Below are 19,109 nucleotides of genomic sequence, written 5' to 3' on the forward strand. Positions count from 1 at the left end.
GTCCCGCCGCGTCCCCGCCTGTGCGCGCTCCCAGCCGCGCCCGCGCACGAGGGCGACTCCGGGGACGCAGGTGAGCGGGGCCGCGCTCGGGCCGCCACCTCAGGGGCCCCAGGTGCCTCAGGGGCCCCAGGACCCAGCCCCTCTGTCCCTGGCGTCCTTTCCTCCTAGGGGGTCGCTCTTGGATCCTGTCGCCACGAGGTTCTCCCCGTTCCCTTTTTGAGAACCGTCTCCCCTTTTAATTGTTTTCCAACCACGGTGACAGATCTGGTTCCTTCAAGGGCTGTCCTTGCGGGGCCGCAGGAGGGGACACCGAGGACTGGAAGGAGGAGGACGGGAGGGGGCTGAGCTCTGGCATGTGACACCTGACGGGGACCCCCACGCACGGGGCATTTCTTCGCAGGGACCGGAGGCGCCGGGCGGCCCCGGAGCGAGCACAACTTCCTCGCCGCCGTGGTGGACAAGGTGGCACCGGCCGTGGTCCACCTGCAGCTGTTCCGCAGGTGACGGGGGCGGCGGGAGGACGTGGCCGCCTTCCCGGTCCAGGCCCCTCAAAGCCTCATGTTTCATTTAATCATGAAAACCACTGCGAGGAAACTGAGGCTCCGACACGCTGATAACCTGTTCGAGGTCATCGAGCCACGGGCATGGGCACGAGGATTGAGTCACTCCTGGGCACTGGGGTGGGCACCGGGGTGGCCGGGCACACTCCCTGCTCTCCCACAGACAGAACCTCAGGTCAGATGTGATAGCTACAGGCATCTTGGTGATGACCTTGCCCAGCCTTCTCGTTTGCGTGCAGGGGACCCAGACCCAGAGGGCAGCATTCATTTGTCCTGTGTCACAAGGCCAGGTGATAGTGGAAACTAAGCCAGAACCAGACCCCTTTGACCTACTGCGACTTGGTCCTGTGGTGCTGGAGCCACTTTGCCCACAGTGTGAGGACTAGGTTCAGCCTCTTGGCAGCAGGGACCCACAGGTTGCTGCACGACCAGCTCTGAAGGAGGGCACAGGGTCCTGGGAACAGGACACGGCTCTTGTCTGTGCTCACGAGAGGCGGTCCGGGCACCGTGTGTGCAGAGTCCACTTATCCACGGAGAAAACGAAAACGGACAGAGAGCGGTGAAATATCCGAGGAAACGGGACAGACGTGTGTCTGAGTGTGAGGTTCCCGTGACTCAGACTGTGGCTCGGTCCCCTCACTTTCTGCCTATTCTGTTGTCTTTTGGAGACAGGTCACCTCTTGGCAGCCAAGACATTCCTGCGTCCAGTGCCTCTGGGTTCATAGTGTCCCAGGATGGGCTCATTGTCACCAACGCACACGTCCTCTCGAACCAGCAGCGGATCCGGGTGGAGCTGCAGAGCGGGGTGCAGTACGAAGCCACTGTCGAGGACGTGGACCATAAACTGGATCTCGCACTGGTGAAGATTGAGCCGAAGGTGAGCGTCTGAGGCCCCTCAGAGTCGGCTAGTTTGGGCTTTTCATCTATTTGCTGATTCCCCCTCCCCTCCCACCCCACATCTTTTCTATCTAGCTCTGTCCGGTTTCTGTTTTTCACTCCCTCTTTTGTTTCTTTTCTTCCTGTCCTATCTGTATGTCCCCAGCAATTTCTGTTCACTACCCAGCACTCTGTTTTTCTTCTCCCGAGACTCCTTGTCCAACAGATGCTGCTTCTGGGGAAATTATTTCCCCGCTTGTCTTAGGATGCCAGAAACAATGGCAGTGAACCCCAAGCACTAAGGAATACTTTGGGGTCCTTGTGCCCAAAGGGTGCTCTGCACACCAGCAGCATTGACATGTCATCCGAGCGCTTTCTAGAAATGCGGCATCTCGAACCTCACCCAGATGTGCAGACTCAGGATCTGCATTTCAATGGCCATGACAGTTTGAAAAGTGCTGCTCCGGATCTCCTTACTGTTTGTGGCTTATTCACTTTAACTGTGAACTTTTGAGCTGGAATTGATGCTGAACCTCACCCAGATGTGCAGACTCAGGATCTGCATTTCAATGGCCATGACAGTTTGAAAAGTGCTGCTCCAGATCTCCTTACTGTTTGTGGCTTATTCACTTTAACTGTGAACTTTTGAGCTGGAATTGATGCTAAGGAAATTGCCAATGTCGGCTTATGTTCAGCAGCTACGTCACTGGTAGTGTATTAATAAAAACTTCTACAAAACAATGATTTTAGACCTTGGAGATGATCCTGATCAGTTTAAGTGAGAGCTTGGTGGTGGTTGGACTTTGAAGAGGAAGGATAAGGCCGTCATAGCTCCCGTGTGGGTGGGTGCTTCTCAGATGACAAGTGCCACCACGACAGAGGTGGTGTCATGTATGTGCTACGCACAAATATCGGTCAGTCCTGCTCCTGATTTGTTCTTAACCCCTTCTGTCCTGCTCCCTCCTTCTGTCCTCCTTGACCACGGGCAGACTGACCTTCCTGTACTGCTGCTGGGAAGATCCTCTGACCTGCGGGCTGGAGAGTTCGTGGTGGCCTTGGGCAGCCCGTTTTCTCTGCAGAACACGGTGACCGCAGGGATTGTCAGCACTACACAGCGAGAGGGCAAAGAGCTGGGGCTGAAGGACTCGGACATGGACTACATCCAGACTGATGCCATAATTAACGTAAGCTACTTAGGAGGTTCGTCCTCAACCCATAAAATCCTGGCAGCACAGTGAGAAGAAAACCTCAGAGCCACCCCCTTTCCCTATGGCCTTTTGGGGATGTCCGGAGTTCAGTTCGATCCTGTGAGAGGAATGGAGTACCACGTTGTTAGAGTTCAGCCTTTTGATATGATAATGGGCATCCATGATATTGGGTGGTCTCTCGGGCCTGCCAGAGAGATGACCGCTGCTGTAGAAGGTGACAGTCCTTTTGCTGTGTCCTTTACCTACACTGACTTCAGTACTGGTGATGGTAGGGGGCGTCATTTAGTCTGCCTTGGGGGAACAGGAGTTCACTCGAGGAGGCTGCTTGTGGTAAACCTCTTTGGGAACTATGTATAAATGACAAGGGGAAATGTGTTCATTGGCTTTACTGATGGCTTTTTCAAATTCTGTCTTCAGCATGGGAATTCCGGGGGGCCCCTGGTGAACTTGGTAAGTGGCTACTTTCCTTGCTACCTCATGTTTCTTCTTAACTTTCAGACTTTACAAACCCCATGATGCAGACTAGGGTACCGCTCTTGTGCAGAGTTGTACAATGATGTTTTTCTGTTCTTGGATCTTGAGTGAATTGTTAGGGAAGATTCAAGGGCTATGATGAATTTCTCATCCTAGTGTGTGATTTCATCCTATGGAGAGCACCAGGCTTCTGGCTTTGACTTACTTCAAAGTTTTTCTCTTCAATATGCTTTCCATTTTCATTGGATAGTTACCAAAAGCCCTGGATATTTAACTCAGATTTATGCCAAATGACCAAGTATGCTGTGTAATGTATATCCTTGAAGACCCCTGCTGCTGCTTATGAAAAACTGTCCCTCAGCTAAAAATGCTAATTACATAATGTGGTCTGTCCAGGTTTTTAGTTTTGACCTGCTTATAGGTGACAGAAAAGCCACAACCAGAATCCATTGTCTGTCATGTATTTTATTCTTAAATTTTATTCAGTGTCTCTAGTGGAAATGCCAGTGTTTTTAATTGTTCAAATACTAGTGAAAACATAAGAGAGTGCAGTGCTGTTTGACATGCAGCCTGGGATCGTGCTTTCTGAGTCTTTTACTCAGCTGATTACTTTTGGTTCCTTTTTAAACACTACATTTGCTCTTAAGAGGACGAATTGTATGTGAAATGATTGGGTGCTTTTTACTCAAAACATTGCATGTAATTTGTTCCTGACTTCTCCATTAGACAATGAATTTACTAGAGCAGCGATGAAATGTAGAATTTCAGTCCACACTCCAGACCAACTGAACTACAAAATGTATTTTAATACAATTGGAAATCTCTTTTCTATCCCTCCCATTACCTAACAAACGCTAAAGGATGACAAAGTGCGCAGAGAGGAAAGTGTTTTCTACTTTCTATCTTTAGCTTAGTGGAGCTTTGTTACCTAAAGTAAATTTTGCTAATTCTTATGAGTGGTTTCATTGAAATGTTGCTGAATATCCAACAGCTTTTTGCCTTTTCATGTTTATTTTTAATTTTATGTAAGTAATAAAAAAGCAAATATTCCTTGTCCTCTTATCTGTGTCAAAATAGAAACTGTGGCTCAGTTTTAAAATCAATGGAAGGGCCGGCCCGTGGCTCACTTGGGAGAGCGTGGTGCTGACAAGTCAAGGGTTAAGATCCCCTTACAGGTCATCTTTAAAAAAAAAAAGAAAATAAAAATAAAAATAATAAATAAAAAAATAAATAAAATCAATGTAACTTACTGAAGGAAAAAATGAACTCAAGATTAAAAAAAATCCTCAGCAGCCTTGACCCTGTGACCTGGGAAAACAGGCGACGCATGTGTCCGCGCAGCTCCCCTCTGCTGTCCTGCCGCACCATTCGCCCGTGAAGTGACATCCGTGGGTCTCTGTGGAAGAGGCACCGATCTCCTGTTGCCTCTCCGTGTTCTGACCCTGACTGACTAGCTTCACCCCCTTCTCTGCTTGTCCTAGTTTTGCCTGTTCCGTTTGCAGAACTTCGGGACTGAACGATGTTTCCTTCCTTGCCAGGATGGGGATGTGATTGGCATAAACACGCTGAAGGTGACTGCGGGAATCTCCTTTGCGATTCCTTCAGATCGAATCAAGCAGTTCTTGGCAGAATACCACGAGCGCCAGCTGAAAGGTAAGAGGACCTGGATGTTTTCATTCTGTCTTTTGTTTTTCAGGAGCACTCAGTCTTTTGTGGAGACGGCTGTTTGAATTCTGTCCTGTAGAGAACTGGGTCACTGGTCCTCAGCTCTTATAATGGTGGTTTGGGTGGCAATATGGGGGGACTAGGCACAAAGCTTGTATGGAACTAGTGTGGAATGAAACCCATGAGCCAGAGGTGAGGAGGTGGGTGGGAGGGGTGGATGCTAATGACCAAGGCTCCTCGGAAGCATCTATTTCTTGGCGGAAAGCCTGAAAGGGCAGCTATAATAGCAAAGAGGTTCTGGGACTCGGGTGTCTTTAAGCTCTGCCAAAGGTAAAGGAGGTTTGGAGTTAGTAACACATTATAACTTTCTTTGCCAGGAAAGGCTTTTTCACAGAAGAAATACCTGGGTCTGCGAATGCTGCCCCTCACTATGAAGTAAGCACGTATTTGAATATGTCTGGGTTGGTTTTCAGAGGCAAAAGCTATGGCAAAAGCTGGACAGTCTTAACAGAAAAGCTAAAGCATTTGGACTGCAGCTAGGTTCTCTGGTGACTGCAGGCCCTGTCTGTCTCAGGTAAGTACCTGCCTCTGCCTGCACCAGCATTAACGCTACGTCGTGTCCCACCGTGGCTGTATTTTATTGCGTCTGATGGTTCAGGCTTTGGCGCAGAGGATCAGACTGCACCCAGGGGGAATGATTGTGATGGGCTTCGTGGAATCCTCAGTGGCTGCCGTGAGTCTTGAGCAGAACAAATGGAGGAGCTGCTAAGAGTTCTAGGCTTTTCCAGGGCTCAGGAGACTAACGCATTGTGTTTCCTCACCTGCTCCCTTCTCTTAGCTTTCTCCAAGACATGAAAAGGCAGGACCCAGACTTCCCTGATGTGAGTTCCGGGGTTTTTGTGTATGAAGTGATTCAAGGAACAGCCGCTGAAAGGTGAGAGGATTGCGGGCCTTGGCCTGGCCACCTTTGTCCTCTCTAGATGCGTGCTGGGGTGAGTGGCTGTAGGACCTGGACTTGCTCTGTGCAGTCCCGTGGCCACTACCTACAGGTAGTGTGTATTGAACACTTGGAATGTGGCCAGCGTGACTGAGGAACTGAATTTTAATTTTATTTATTTACTGATTTTTTGGCAGCTGGCCAGTATGGGCGTCTGAACCCTTGACCTTGGTATTGTAACACTGTGCTTTAACCAACCGAGCTAACTGGCCAGCCCTTAAATTTTATATAATTTTAATTAACTTAAATGAAAAAATCCAGAGGCAGTGTAAAATATTTTTCCGTTAAACATGCCTTTTGTTTTTGGAAGAGCTGCATTTCACCTTAACCACTGCATTGTGTAAGGTGTTGTCATCGTATAGCACCATAGTGGGCATGTGTGTTGTTTCAAGTGGATTTCAAAGACATATGAAACGGAGTGTAAGATGCCTAGTAATAATTAAAGAAGTATTCATTACATGTTAAAATGATAATATTTTGGATATATTGAGTTAAATAAGCTATATTATTAACATTAATTTCATCTGTTTAAAAATTTTAAAAAATGTGACTACTAGAAAATTTAAAGTGACATATGTGGCTTGAATTACATTTCTGTTGGACAGTGCTGATATTTAGACTTGTGTTCTTGTAAAGGCCTTTTTCTGCAGGGGGGGAGGGGGGTGGTTCTCTGTAGCCCAAGAAGATCTCATGAGTTAATAGCCTAAGTTTAAATTAATTTTGCTAGGAATTCCCATATCTACTCTTTCAATATTAACAGTTATTACTTAATAACTATTAGTATTAAGTAATTAATAACTATTAAGTACTAATAACTATTAATAATTACTTAGTTAATAGTTATTATTAGTTAATAATTATTAAGAATGGGAAGAATCCAGAATGTTATGTTTAAGTATATATTTTAGATATTTTAAAACACTTTTCTCTTTGAACTCTGGATGACAGTATCAGAGGCCAGCAAAGTGTAATAAAGCAAAGGCTAGAACAGTCCCCAAGAGAAGGTTCCCCAGCTGATTTCACAGTTATTTTGGAACACTTAACACTAACTACTGCGGGGAGAGGTGGCTTGTCCTACCAGTAGTATTCTTCTGGGCCTCTCTCTTGTACTTCTTTATTACCTCTCTCTTTTTGTTTTTCAAGAGGTCAGTAATCTGTTTAGAGTATGATAACTCTTATTAGGGGGAAAGAAATCACAGGTACTAACTGTTCAGCATAGCTAAGTGTTAGGTCTCATGTTACTAAATTTGGCCTGTTCTAGACTTTCCTGATTCCTGCTCTGCTCCACCCCACACCCGCCCCTTTATTTTTAACTTCTGGTACAGGGCCAGAGCTGTTTCTTTCAGCTAAGTCCTTGCTATTAAAAATGTGGTCTGTAGACCAGTATCATCAGCATCCGCTGGAGCTTGTTAGACATGCAGAATCACAGGCCTCATCCTTAATCCACTGAATCAGAATCTGCATTTTTAACAAGAGCCACAGGTGATTCGTACGTATGCATTAAAATGTGAGAATTACTGCTGGAAGTCACTGGTAAACAGAAATCCATTCTTTCTGGCTTTCACTCAACTTATACCTAATAATAATAATAATTACCATAATAATAGCTGGCACTAATGAAGCATTTACTATATGTCAGGCACCATTTACAGTGTTTCATGTATTTGTTTGAGCCCCCAGTGGTCTTATGATATAGGTATTATTTTACAGAGGAAGCAGTTCTTGTACAGAGAGATTAGTTAACTCATAGCGTTACACAGCAAATCAGAGAGCAGGGGTGTAGACCCTGGATTAACCCTCCGTTTTCCTGCTTTTGTGGCTGCTTTTCTTGTTTCTGAGAGGCAGAGTGATTTAGTGGCAAGAGAATGGATTCTCAAGTCTGAAAGACTCAGGTCCAACTCCTACTTTAGCCTCTTACAAGTTATGTGACATGGCGACCGTCACTTATCCTGTCCGAGCCTTAGTTCTTCCTATTTGGTGCATAGTAGGTACTCAGTAATAATTTGCAGGTTTCTTCTTTTTCTCTTTTCCTGTTCACAGAACTATGAATTAAGTTATTCTTTCCTTGTGCACACTGTCCCAAGTCATCCTCCTAAACTGTGCTTGTTTAAAAGCTTTTCCTGCTTTTAGCTCTGTACTCAAGCTTTTCACACCCTCTTGCTTTAAATTTCCTATTTCATTTTAAACTGCATGTACCTTGGTAATCCTACCACATTATCATTCTTCCTCGACTTTCCCATTTCTCTTAAATGGTGTCTCCTGCAGTCATTTAATTTGATGTTCCTCTTTCAGCCTGTTTTCACATTAAGACAAATAAATCATAGCTCGGCTGAATATCAGTGTTTTGTATTTGGAGCTGGCTTTTGTTTCTAGATTATATACTCTGTGAAGCGAATATGTTGGAGACTAAATATAATCACAGTTTTGGGGAACAGGAGCTGTAAAGCTAGGGCTTACAGACCCCTCGAGTCTGTTGCACAGAGTGGGTCACAAACTCTCCACACGCAGGTCTGTGAGGTAGGTAATAGAAAAAAAAAGGTCCTGGGAGCCGTGGATATAGAATAATGAATGGGTTCTATTCAGATCTAGGAGCAGCTGTCCTAGTGGCTTCTGTGAGAGTTCTGAGAAGCAGCGTGGATCAGAGCTGTTAGTCTTTTATACTTAAGTCCACAGCCCTGGACACCTGGGTGCCCAAACGCAATCACATTAAGTAATAACGAGGTACACCTGAGGACATGTACAGCAAATGCTCGGCAAGACTCTGAACATCTGAGGGGCCCTGACCATTTTCCTATTTTTTCCCAACAGGAGCCCAATACCAGGGTTCTAAATATTTAGACTTAGAAGGCTGACTGGCTTTTGGATTCACTGGAAGCAGAACTTGTATAATGTAACTCAGCAAATTCGCCAATTCCATAAACTGTGGGGAAAGATGGGGCTAGCAGGTGGTCTGTCAAAGTCAGACTGAACAGAGTATCACAGTCTGGGGAAAGGGCATCGCTTGAGCTTTGCATTTTTGTTGGTGAAACCAGGAGTAAGTTTGAAGTTAGCAGGGCCTGAGAGTAATAGAAATTAGAAGCTAAACACCCCATTCCAGACCACACCCAGTATATGGGGGAATACACTTCTTACCCCTGATTCTGATAGGAATTAATTTTATAATGGAAATAGGATCGTTGTCCTTCAGACGTCCTTCAGCATATCATAGAACAGCCTCATATTTGGAAGGATTGAGGCTATTTCTGGTTTCCTGGTTTGTATGTTTAATGCCAGCAAAACACTAGAACCATAAGAGAGAGACAGTAAATTCTAGATGAGGATGGTAAAATTCTTATAGTTTCATGGTCTTTTTCTCTCCCCCTCCAGGTCTGGGTTGCGAGACCACGATGTAATTGTCAGCATAAACGGGCAAGCTGTTACTACCACAAGTGATGTTACTGAAGCTGTTAAGGACAATGATTCCCTTTCCATCGCTGTTCGTCGGGGAAATCAAATTTTATTTCTGACAGTCACACCTGAAATAATCAATTAAGTATCTTGCTTTAAAGAGAGATTATCTAACAAAACCAAAGTTATATTACCTGGTTTGTATTGAAGATGTGCCAAAGATGGCAAGAGGCTTTAGCTTTCTCTTTCTTATAGAGAAAAAGAGATACTTTAAATACACATATATTCAGGGATCACTAGGTTGGGGGTGCTGTACTGCGCTAGGAAGACTCACTAAGCCAGGTGGAAGGAGGACACGGTGTCAGGCGGTCAGGGGAGCTGATAAAATCTTATTTAAAGAAAGGAAACAAAAAACAGGGACAGTTTCTAATTTAACCATGATAGAGGGACCTTTTAGTATTTTGAACCTTCTCTATAGCCACAAACTAGATATAACACACACATACATAAATAGATGTATCCACCAAGTATTTAGAAACAACCTGAATCCCGAGGGCAAAGGTACTCACATTTTTAATAATACGCTTTAATCAGTTTTGCAGGTTGTATCACGTTTGGCCAGGGTTTGTGGATATAGAGTGGGAATTGTTTAGAAGTCAAATTGAAACTGACAATTACCAGTTGTCACACAGGAATGTTACTAATCATTCTTCAATTATCGTCCTAGCAGTGGAAACAACTTTGGTCTCCAACAGTTTTGTGAGAAAGGCTTCTTCTATAAAATAGCTTCTTCAATAATTTATAGACTTCTGGCTTTTTACTCAAGCTCTTCTTCCTGGCAACATTAATTAATGATTTCAAGTCTTGGAGCTGCCAAAGATTTTTAAGAAAACAACTTCTGATGGGTTTTGTGAATATCCTTAGGGAGATTAAAAAAAAAACGTGCGACGAGGCAGAATTTATGTCTTAAAAGTATCTTATTTTGGGTAAGACTTTAATTTTAGTTTTTGTTTTCCAGACTTTCCTTAGAAGTGAGGCTTTTTTTTTTTTTTAAATATGGCATCCCCGAGCCCCCTTAAATTCTATGCAAAATTTTATGTGTATGTCCATATTTCTGGGGAGAGTCTAGTTTCTAAATCCACAATAATTAAAAAAAAAATACTGCCTTAGGGTATAGAGATTATGAATTAAGAGTCTACCTGTACTGGCCACCCACCCCCCGCCACCTGAAAAAAAAAAGAACAAAGAGTCTACTAATTATTATGGTTATAAGCAAGGTTAAGGCCATGGTCAGTGTGGTACAGAACTTTCATGACAGAACAGAATAATATGTTTAAAATTTTTACACAATTGCCATCTTTAATAATGTAAGAACAGTGATCATATTAATCAGCGATGATAATGCAGAAAATCTCAGGCAAGCTGCTACAAAATGATAGAATGTATCCAGGGAAGTTATTTTAACTGTTATTCTTGGTCTTTAAGTCAATTATTCTGAAAGTAAACTTTGAGTAGTTCTACCTGTATTGTTTCTAGAATTTGTAAATTATTCTGAATAGGAGGCTCTTAGTTTGACTTGTCCACAAATTTCACCTTTTATTTATATTTATCAGTTCTTTTCAACTTAGATTGCAAAGGATGGGAACTAAGTTTTTAAAACCACTTATAATTCGGAACATTTCTTTTTATTCCCAGTCCAGTGACTTGGGAATGCAAAAGCTTTTCTGTATCTTTTTCTGCTTGCTGTAGCCCACAGAGAGAGCTTTTAGTACCACGCATATTCTGAGAGAATGTGTTCAGTTTCTCTTTGGACCCATAAATCACATTCCAGTTCCACCCTAGTATTCAATATCCTTTAGGTAAGAAGTTTTTCTTTCCAAGATCATGAGGCTCCTCACTTTATCTTACCTGATCATGAAGAACAGTTTTACAGTTACTTGTATGAAATCTTTTTTATCAGCCTAAAACACGGGTTCCATAAACTGGTAAATACTAATTTTTGGATAGGACAATTCTGCCAAGAGGAATAGCTCAGCTTATATATGTCTGATATGACTGGCTTTCAAAACATAATGGGAATGAAGAAATTAATGTACTGCATATACTGCCCCTGGATCATAAAAATGGCGACCCAAAAGGGTTTATCAGTAGGGTGGATCATTTTGAATGCCTACCTTTCAGAAAAACAAATATAATTTTGAGTTTCATTCTCCCTGCTGAAAATACTCATATGCATTCCAGAATGGCAAAATTTATTTTGCAATTTAAATTCAGAAAGTCAGAATTTCACTGTGTATTAAAATCCATGGCCATTTCCACTTCTGCTGATGATTTTCATTGGCTCAGCTTCAGATCTCCTCTGCATGAAGACTCCGGGCCACAAAAGGCACATGGATAAAAATATTCACTCCGCTCATCGTGGTGGATCCACTTGCTCCAAAGGACTGAAGATATAGCAATGTACAGAAATAAAGAGTATGGAAATCCTTCTGCTGCCTATCGGTTAAGTCACTATCCTTTATATTTTGTACATGAGGAAAGGTATGAATGTGAATCCCACAACACTGTTTGCTTGTCATTTCTAGTCTGCAAGGTGAAATTTGGGTTGAACACCCAAAGTCCAAAGAAGGCTTCTTAACCAAACATTCCCACCAAAGGGGGACAGTAATGGTCAGGGCTGATATCAAAGAAGAATTCTGAGCCTGTAGACATGAATTCCGGAGACAGAGCATTCACTTGCCTCCCCTGGGCCGTAACAGGAGCATTTTAATAAATAGTGCACCAGTTGCTGCCATCACTTGGCATCAGCCCTCCCGTAATAAGCAAAATAAGGTCAACAAACCACCAAATCCCAAGTCCTCCAAGTGTCAACAGCTTCCCTACTGCTGTGCCAGTGTGTCCCAAGCAGAAACGATCTACTCCAAAACATCCCAGGAAGAAGGAGTAGAGTAGAGTGGTTATAAAGTAGTGTCCAGTATACCTAGACAAAAGACATGAAAATTAAAATACTTAAAGATGAATGAATTTAACACAAGTGAAAAGATGGTGCTGCAGTCCCTCTGTGGCCTCTTACCCTCCGTTTTGTATTCTTTCTGATATGGTAAGTCAGGTGCAGCCACAAGAGGAGACACAGGAAAGGCTCAGGAAAAAAACGAAGTTTATTATACTCATAGGTCCTAGACAGGAGGCATGACCCACTATGCAGGGCCACATGGGAAAGGGGAAGGGTTAGGCCTTTACTGGGGTTTCTGTAGGAAAGGCAAGGCAGTGCAGGGCAGGGCAAACAGTTTAGGATTGGCTAGTTTGAATAATTTCAGTGGGCTCCACGGTATAGGGTGGTCCCCAGTTGCCTGGTACCTGGCCCTGGGATGATTAAGGCAGAGGACTATTTTCTCTGGGGTGCACAGACCAGACAGAGGCAGCACAGCCCTGGGATGGTTAGTTTGCATATGAAAGACATGCTCCTGTCTGGGCCCTTTGCTATCTTTAAGACTTCACTAGGCTTGGGAGGGAGAGTCTTTCTCCAACCAGATAGGTTTTTTAAGATGTCAAACAATATACGAAAAATTAAGCAAAATTTTTTCACAATATACTCTCTAACTCCCCAACCCCCAAAACCTCAAGTTGGTCTAGGGTCTCAAAAGAGTATTTGCTAAGATATGTGGAGGACCTCCAAGAATAAACATTGACTTCTGCAGAGCTGGATTGGACAAGAAATTATTAAGCACATTTGCACAATAGGCATCATGGTAGGAGTGGCGTCTGGGCTCCCATTCTGCCCGTCACAGGCTCCTTCCATGAGGCTTAGCCGCCGCCTTCTGAGTGTAGTTCTCTAAGGAAGCACTGTCTTTCCTTAAATGAATACTTGATCTCCATACACCTTTCCTATTGCCTTGTGGAAGCTAAGAGTGGGGACTTCATAAGGCTTCTGTCCTGACACACTGTGATGACATCTAACTGCAGGTGCTCCAATATCACTAAACATAGCCATAGACTCTTTCCATTAGCAAATGGTATAAATAAATTGTGTGCCTTCAAGAATTTACAGAAATGACCCTAATCTATTAAATTGAAGGTAAACTGGTTTTCAGAGTGAAGAGCTGACACTTTTAATGATAAAACCTTTATTCCTAAAATGCTGAGGTGATTTTCAAAGTGTTTATGCCTGTCATAGGGATTTTGGAGTTAGGTTATCTGGTTCAACTCCTTCATTTTGTAGATGAGGGGACAGACTCTGAGTGCCCAAAGGCACTTAGCTAGTTAGTGAAAGAGCCATTTAGAACTTATGACTTCTGGTCTCGAGTCCAGTGTCCTCTGTGCTATAACCACATTGCCTCTGTCAATGGATTATGCACAGTAGTAATCACATTCCCTCTTTAACACTTAAAAGTCACATCAAAAAAACCCCCAAAACAAAACTGAACCCCCCACCCCCCAAAAAAACAAGTACTTCCATCCAAGTACCAACCACCTCATTCAAAGTGACACTTACTTCACACAAGGTTTATTCTCCCTTAGGAATGTCCTAGGACTGGCACACTCAATTCCATCCAGGGCCCGGCACTGAACTGAGGTGTGTTCCACATCACTGTGCGCCTGACCACCGAACTGCAGAATGACAATCCAAACCAAAACAAACAAACATAAACCCACCAAAGTGAGCAACACAAAAATATAACTTTATATTCATTCATAAAAGATGCCTCAGTACTATAATTATTCTAACAAGGTTGGGTAAAGCTGTGCTCAAGAGCAAGAAATTTAGTGATATACTTCAAGCAATTTTAGATGGGTCCATCCTAATGTACACTGTTATCTTTATTTATGTATTTATTTATTTGTGGCAACTGGCCGGTACAGGGATTGAACCCTGGACCTTGGTGTTATCAGCACCATGCTCTAACCAGCTGGGCTAAACAGCCAGCCCTGTCCATTGTTTTAAATAAAGTCCTGTTTTTTTCCCTCCATGACTGGCTTCTTTAATAATATAGTAAAAATATTAGAATCAATTTCATTAAATGCCCTTTAGAAGGGATAGACACAATGCTTTAATTATCCTGTACTTACAGGAAAAAGAACACATAACTGAACATCTGGAAATGGGTATTTAAAAAGCCAATGTGCATTGGAAGTCTGCTTTATATCCATTATAAAGTAACAGAATTAGGGAAGAACTCAGAATATCATCTGACTCAGGGCTTTATTTAGGTCATGAATATGTGATTATCATATATCTGTAGTACATCTACAGTATAAGTTTAAATTGCAGCCAAAAATTTCAGAACTGGGCCTCTTACCCTTTGCTTAGCTGAATTCTAGCAGAGAAATCCCAGCTGTACATTTTTTTACGGCACCTTATTAGTACTTTAGTACTGTTCCCGTTGGAGTGTTCCTCAAAGAGAAGTGCCTGGGAAGTAAGCATGCTCAGTCCTTGCCCTGATAATTGCCAGTCCTTCAGAACTGCCAGGTGAAGTGAGAATTTGTGTGCCTGGACAGGATAAACTCAATTTTTAATTAAAATGGGCAAGAGTAAGTTATCTCTATACAATGCTAATCAAGCTTTTTATCAATAATTATCAGTACAAAATTTCACTGTATTTACAGTATTTCTTTACACATTATTTTGGTAAGAGCTGCCTTTTTGGTCTTATTACTCAGGCTTATTCCTCTGTGTCTGATTTAGTAGAAAAATATTTTCCCGTAATTATCTTAATACCTGATTGAATCTTGACTTGCATTATGCAGCACAACTAATGAAAAGTCCATGGTGGGGAGGAGATGTGTGAACTTCATTGGTTTGTGAGAGACTGACTAGGCAGGGAGACAGAATAGGGCTAGGCCTGTGAACCAAACTGACTCCATTTTTCCTGCACAGGACACTTTGTTAGTTTTCCACTCCTCGGTCAGGAACCACCCCCTCAACACACACATGATTACCCCCATGGCCTGCCCTAATAAAATAAACTGAAATTGGAGGGGAATAGATACTCACTGAGTTGTAAAACCCCACCCCAAGGCTTGTTTACTGTCATTATAAAAATTATGTTACAGATTAAGCTTAAGACCCCCCTTAGAAATTCCCCCATGTGCACAAAGCTTCAAGGTGACCACTACAATAACCTTCCTGGGGTGACGATAACGAACACCACCACCATCTTAGCCCCAATGAGCAGGCGCAAGGACCAAAGCCCTAACTGAGCATGTGCCCATGCTGCAACCATGAAGAACACAATGCGCCACCTCCAGAGGTGCAGAATGATGACTCCGGCCTGCACCCCTTAACCCCTTTCCCTATAAAGGACCTTGAACAACTCTCCTTAGGGGCTAGTGTTCCTGTAGCTACCCCCCCTATGCATAAGTCTATCTCCTCTTTCAATAAAGCATTGCTTGCTTTTATTGCTGGGTGCATTGTTCATTTCTATGACTTTGGGACCCAAGAACCTAATACAGTAACAGTAAGAAGTGTGCACCCAGCTCTACCGATATCATTAATGGAACTGAATGGCTTCTTTCCATTCCAAGACGCCATTGTTACCAAAGGCTTTCCCTGGAAGACTTCTTACAAAGACATATACTGATAGACCCTATCTATATCCTTAGGACATGGTGGAACCTGCTTGCCTTGTGAAATGAAAGGTCATTGGCAAGAGGATCTTCGCCCCAAATGTGTTAGTAACAAAGATATTGCTCTATCCATCATCAGTTTTAGAAAGTATATAGCCTTTCTTCTGCTCTTTCAGGAAAGTGCATGCCTTGATGGATAGCCAGAAGTGACATTTTGGCCTCAAATCTGTCAATCTCAATGGGCAAAGGAACCACAGGTTGGTCTTAGCACCTGGGTGGCTGTGGCACAGAGACTGCTCCTTCCTGAGAAAACCAGATGTCTTGTTCAGCCACTGACCCTGGCCATCCTGGAAATTTCCAGTAATCATTACTCTGACAAAATTCTACAAAAAAGTAACTACATATCCCTTATAGTTTTCTGTAACAGCATTTAGCCGGTTCTATTTCTCTATGGAAGAGTTTGTACAATAAAACAAAAACCCACCTTCAGACAACCATAACCAAGTTCCTGGGATGCAGTTGCATTTCCAACATGATCCACAGGGTCTTCACATTCTATAAATTCCTCGGGTCTGTAAATCACCAGTAAGATCATGATCGTCATTTACCACATGTCTTTGCAAATCGTCTGCATGCACATAATCAAAACAGGCAAGAGACCTTTCTTCACCAAGTTTTCCGGGGTTCAATTTAACTCTGTAGACTCTTTTCCAAGCCAAGAGGTGATGTCAATCAGATGGAAGCACAGCAGGTCAAATTTGCAGCTAGCTATGGCTCTTCTGTTGGGAAAGGGAGGTGTTTCTGGTCCTGTTTCTACATGGATTCTACTCCTGCCATAGCTTCATCTCTTCCCTAGGCAAACAGCCACAGGGCTATGGGGGCAAACTCTAAGCCAAGGGGTTCTCTTTGCATTTCACAAACGCCTTTTCTATTTGATCAAAAAGAGATGTTAAAAAATGGCTGTGGCTCAATGGTTAGCTCAGTTGGTTCGAGCGCGGTGTTGGAACACCAAGGACAGGGTTCGGATCCGCGTTCCCGCCAGCCTCAAAAAAAAAAAAAAGGCTTGGTTCTGCAACGGCAAGGATGTTGCTTTTAAAAAAGACGTGCCTTGCAGTCAGGGACAGGTCATTGATCCCGTTTGTGCCTCACTCAGTACGGTGGATTCTCCTTTACCAAAGGGCGCAGGGAGCAGAAGGCTCGGCCCGGTCCCCTCCTCCAGAGGCTATGTGCTGTCACTCCTCCCTAGTTCCCTTTCGGGATCCCAAAGAACCTGTCCCCGACACACCAGGTGTCTCCGCATGGGTGACAGGCGTGAGAATCCCGTCACGGTAGTCACCTCCCGCGTGTCGACGCCCGGGTCCTCACGCGGAGAAGGTCTGAAAAAGGCCGTCCCCGCCGCCCCTGCCTCCCCCCACACCCACCTATCCCCGCCCGGGCTCCACGTCCACCCGCCTCGCCAACTGCGCAGCTACCAAGTAGGAGCAGAGGGTGACTGGAGAGCTGGAGGGGGCGGGGCTGCGCTCCCCTCTGCTTCCCGGTTCCTCTTTGGGTCTCACGCTCCTCCTCCTTTAGGGGGCGGGGCTGCGCTCCCCTCTGCTTCCCGGTTCCTCTTTGGGTCTCACGCTCCTCCTCCTTTAGGGGGCGGGGCTGCGCTCCCCTCTGCTTCCCGGTTCCTCTTTGGGTCTCACGCTCCTCCTCCTTTAGGGGGCGGGGCTGCGCTCCCCTCTGCTTCCCGGTTCCTCTTTGGGTCTCACGCTCCTCCTCCTTTAGGGGGCGGGGCTGCGCTCCCCTCTGCTTCCCGGTTCCTCTTTGGGTCTCACGCTCCTCCTCCTTTAGGGGGCGGGGCTGCGCTCCCCTCTGCTTCCCGGTTCCTCTTTGGGTCTCACGCTCCTCCTCCTTTAGGGGGCGGGGCTGCGCTCCCCTCTGCTTCCCGGTTCCTCTTTGGGTCTCACGCTCCTCCTCCTTTAGGGGGCGGGGCTGCGCTCCCCTCTGCTTCCCGGTTCCTCTTTGGGTCTCACGCTCCTCCTCCTTTAGGGGGCGGGGCTGCGCTCCCCTCTGCTTCCCGGTTCCTCTTTGGGTCTCACGCTCCTCCTCCTTTGACCGGGCGGGGATAGGTGGGTGTGGGGGGAGGCAGGGGCGGCGGGGACGGGCGGGGCAGGCCGGGGCAGGTTCTAGCGGCCGCTCTGGAAACCCTTTCTCCCGCCGGGGGCTGCAATTTTCCTACGTCAGCGCGGCGGGCGCGATGTCGGGAGCGCGCTCGGACCAAGGGCCGAATTGCGTCAGTGCCGCGCGCGCGCTCGCACCCGGGCGCGCGCATCCCGGCCAGCCCTGGGGCCACCACAGGGTTGGAGAGCTATGGAGGAGGCGGAGGCAGAGGCGACGCGGTGCTGAGAGGACCCGCGGGATCTGCCGAGATGAAGCGAGACGCAGTGCAGCAGAAGCAGGTTCCCCAGCAGCAAAGCCGCCTGGCCGCACAGCAGCACGTAACTCAGCGGCCACCCGCCCAGCACCATCTCCTCAGGCCCGCAGGTGCAGACCCGGCCTCGACCCCGAGCCAGCCGGCCCCGCCAACCCCAGCCCTGCCCGCTCCGGCCTTCGCGTAGCCCCGCCTCGCCGCCAAGCAGCCAATGGGCGCGCAGCTCGGCGCTCCGCTCGCCCCGTCAGCCAACCAGAAGCGGCTGGGCAGGGGGCGGGGCTGCGCTCCCCTCTGCTTCCCGGTTCCTCTTTGGGTCTCACGCTCCTCCTCCTTTTGCTCTAATCGGCTCCCTCGACCCCGAAAGTAGGCGGGGCTGGGGCCGGGGGGCGGGGCGGCGGTGACGGGCGGGGCAGGCCGGGGCAGGTTCTAGCGGCCGCTCTGGAAACCCTTTCTCCCGCCGGGGGCTGCAATTTTCCTACGTCAGCGCGGCGGGCGCGATGTCGGGAGCGCGCTCGGACCAAGGGCCGAATTGCGTCAGTGCCGCGCGCGCGCTCGCACCCGGGCGCGCGCATCCCGGCCAGCCCTGGGGCCACCACAGGGTTGGAGAGCTATGGAGGAGGCGGAGGCAGAGGCGACGCGGTGCTGAGAGGACCCGCGGGATCTGCCGAGATGAAGCCCGGCGCGGGCTCGGCCTCCGGGACCTTCTGTCTCCAGTGGTTGCTGCTGTTTGGCCCGGCGGGCCCAGTCCTCGGCGGGGCGCGGCCAGGTGCGTGTCGCCTCAGGGTCCCTCGGGGTTGTCGTTTCCCTGGGCTGAGGCGCTCGGAGTGAAGCCGCGGCGCCCGGCAGCGCGGGGGCCTGGTTCGGGGACGGGACCCGGGGCCGGAGGCGGAGCCGCAGATGAGTGTGGCCGTGTGGACAGCGCTGAGAGCCGCGGCTCGGGGCCGCGCTGCCGGGACCTTGCT

The 19,109-nt window shown here is 46.5% G+C and overlaps 3 protein-coding genes across 3 annotated transcripts in view; 2 read left to right on the plus strand and 1 right to left on the minus strand.

Annotated features, from left to right (window-relative positions):
• The window catches only part of HTRA4 (HtrA serine peptidase 4), a 12,028-nt gene extending 372 nt beyond the window's left edge, over positions 1-11,656 (plus strand). The window contains exons 2-10 of the mRNA XM_008567821.1: positions 263-351; positions 401-500; positions 1,233-1,437; positions 2,426-2,620; positions 3,062-3,094; positions 4,657-4,771; positions 5,161-5,218; positions 5,622-5,717; positions 9,147-11,656. Of these exons, the coding sequence (XP_008566043.1) occupies positions 263-351; positions 401-500; positions 1,233-1,437; positions 2,426-2,620; positions 3,062-3,094; positions 4,657-4,771; positions 5,161-5,218; positions 5,622-5,717; positions 9,147-9,312 (1,057 nt within the window). The 3' untranslated portion in view covers positions 9,313-11,656. The remainder of the gene's footprint in view (positions 1-262; positions 352-400; positions 501-1,232; positions 1,438-2,425; positions 2,621-3,061; positions 3,095-4,656; positions 4,772-5,160; positions 5,219-5,621; positions 5,718-9,146) is intronic.
• Positions 10,507-18,306, minus strand: TM2D2 (TM2 domain containing 2). The gene is made up of 6 exons (XM_008567822.1): positions 18,142-18,306; positions 17,816-18,059; positions 17,205-17,297; positions 16,216-16,303; positions 13,660-13,775; positions 10,507-12,147 (listed from the first exon to the last, which is right to left on the minus strand). The coding sequence occupies exons 1-6, from the start codon at positions 18,242-18,244 to the stop codon at positions 11,934-11,936; spliced, it is 858 nt and encodes a 285-aa protein (XP_008566044.1). The 5' UTR covers positions 18,245-18,306; the 3' UTR covers positions 10,507-11,933.
• A 442-nt stretch (positions 18,307-18,748) lies between these two features.
• ADAM9 (ADAM metallopeptidase domain 9) overlaps positions 18,749-19,109 on the plus strand; it is a 129,774-nt gene continuing 129,413 nt past the window's right edge. The window contains exon 1 of the mRNA XM_008567818.1: positions 18,749-18,913. Coding sequence (XP_008566040.1) covers positions 18,817-18,913 — 97 coding nt within the window. The 5' untranslated portion in view covers positions 18,749-18,816. The remainder of the gene's footprint in view (positions 18,914-19,109) is intronic.

The sequence above is a fragment of the Galeopterus variegatus genome, unplaced genomic scaffold (genome assembly GCF_000696425.1).
Source record: "Galeopterus variegatus unplaced genomic scaffold, G_variegatus-3.0.2 Scaffold348, whole genome shotgun sequence".
Lineage (NCBI taxonomy): Eukaryota > Metazoa > Chordata > Mammalia > Dermoptera > Cynocephalidae > Galeopterus > Galeopterus variegatus.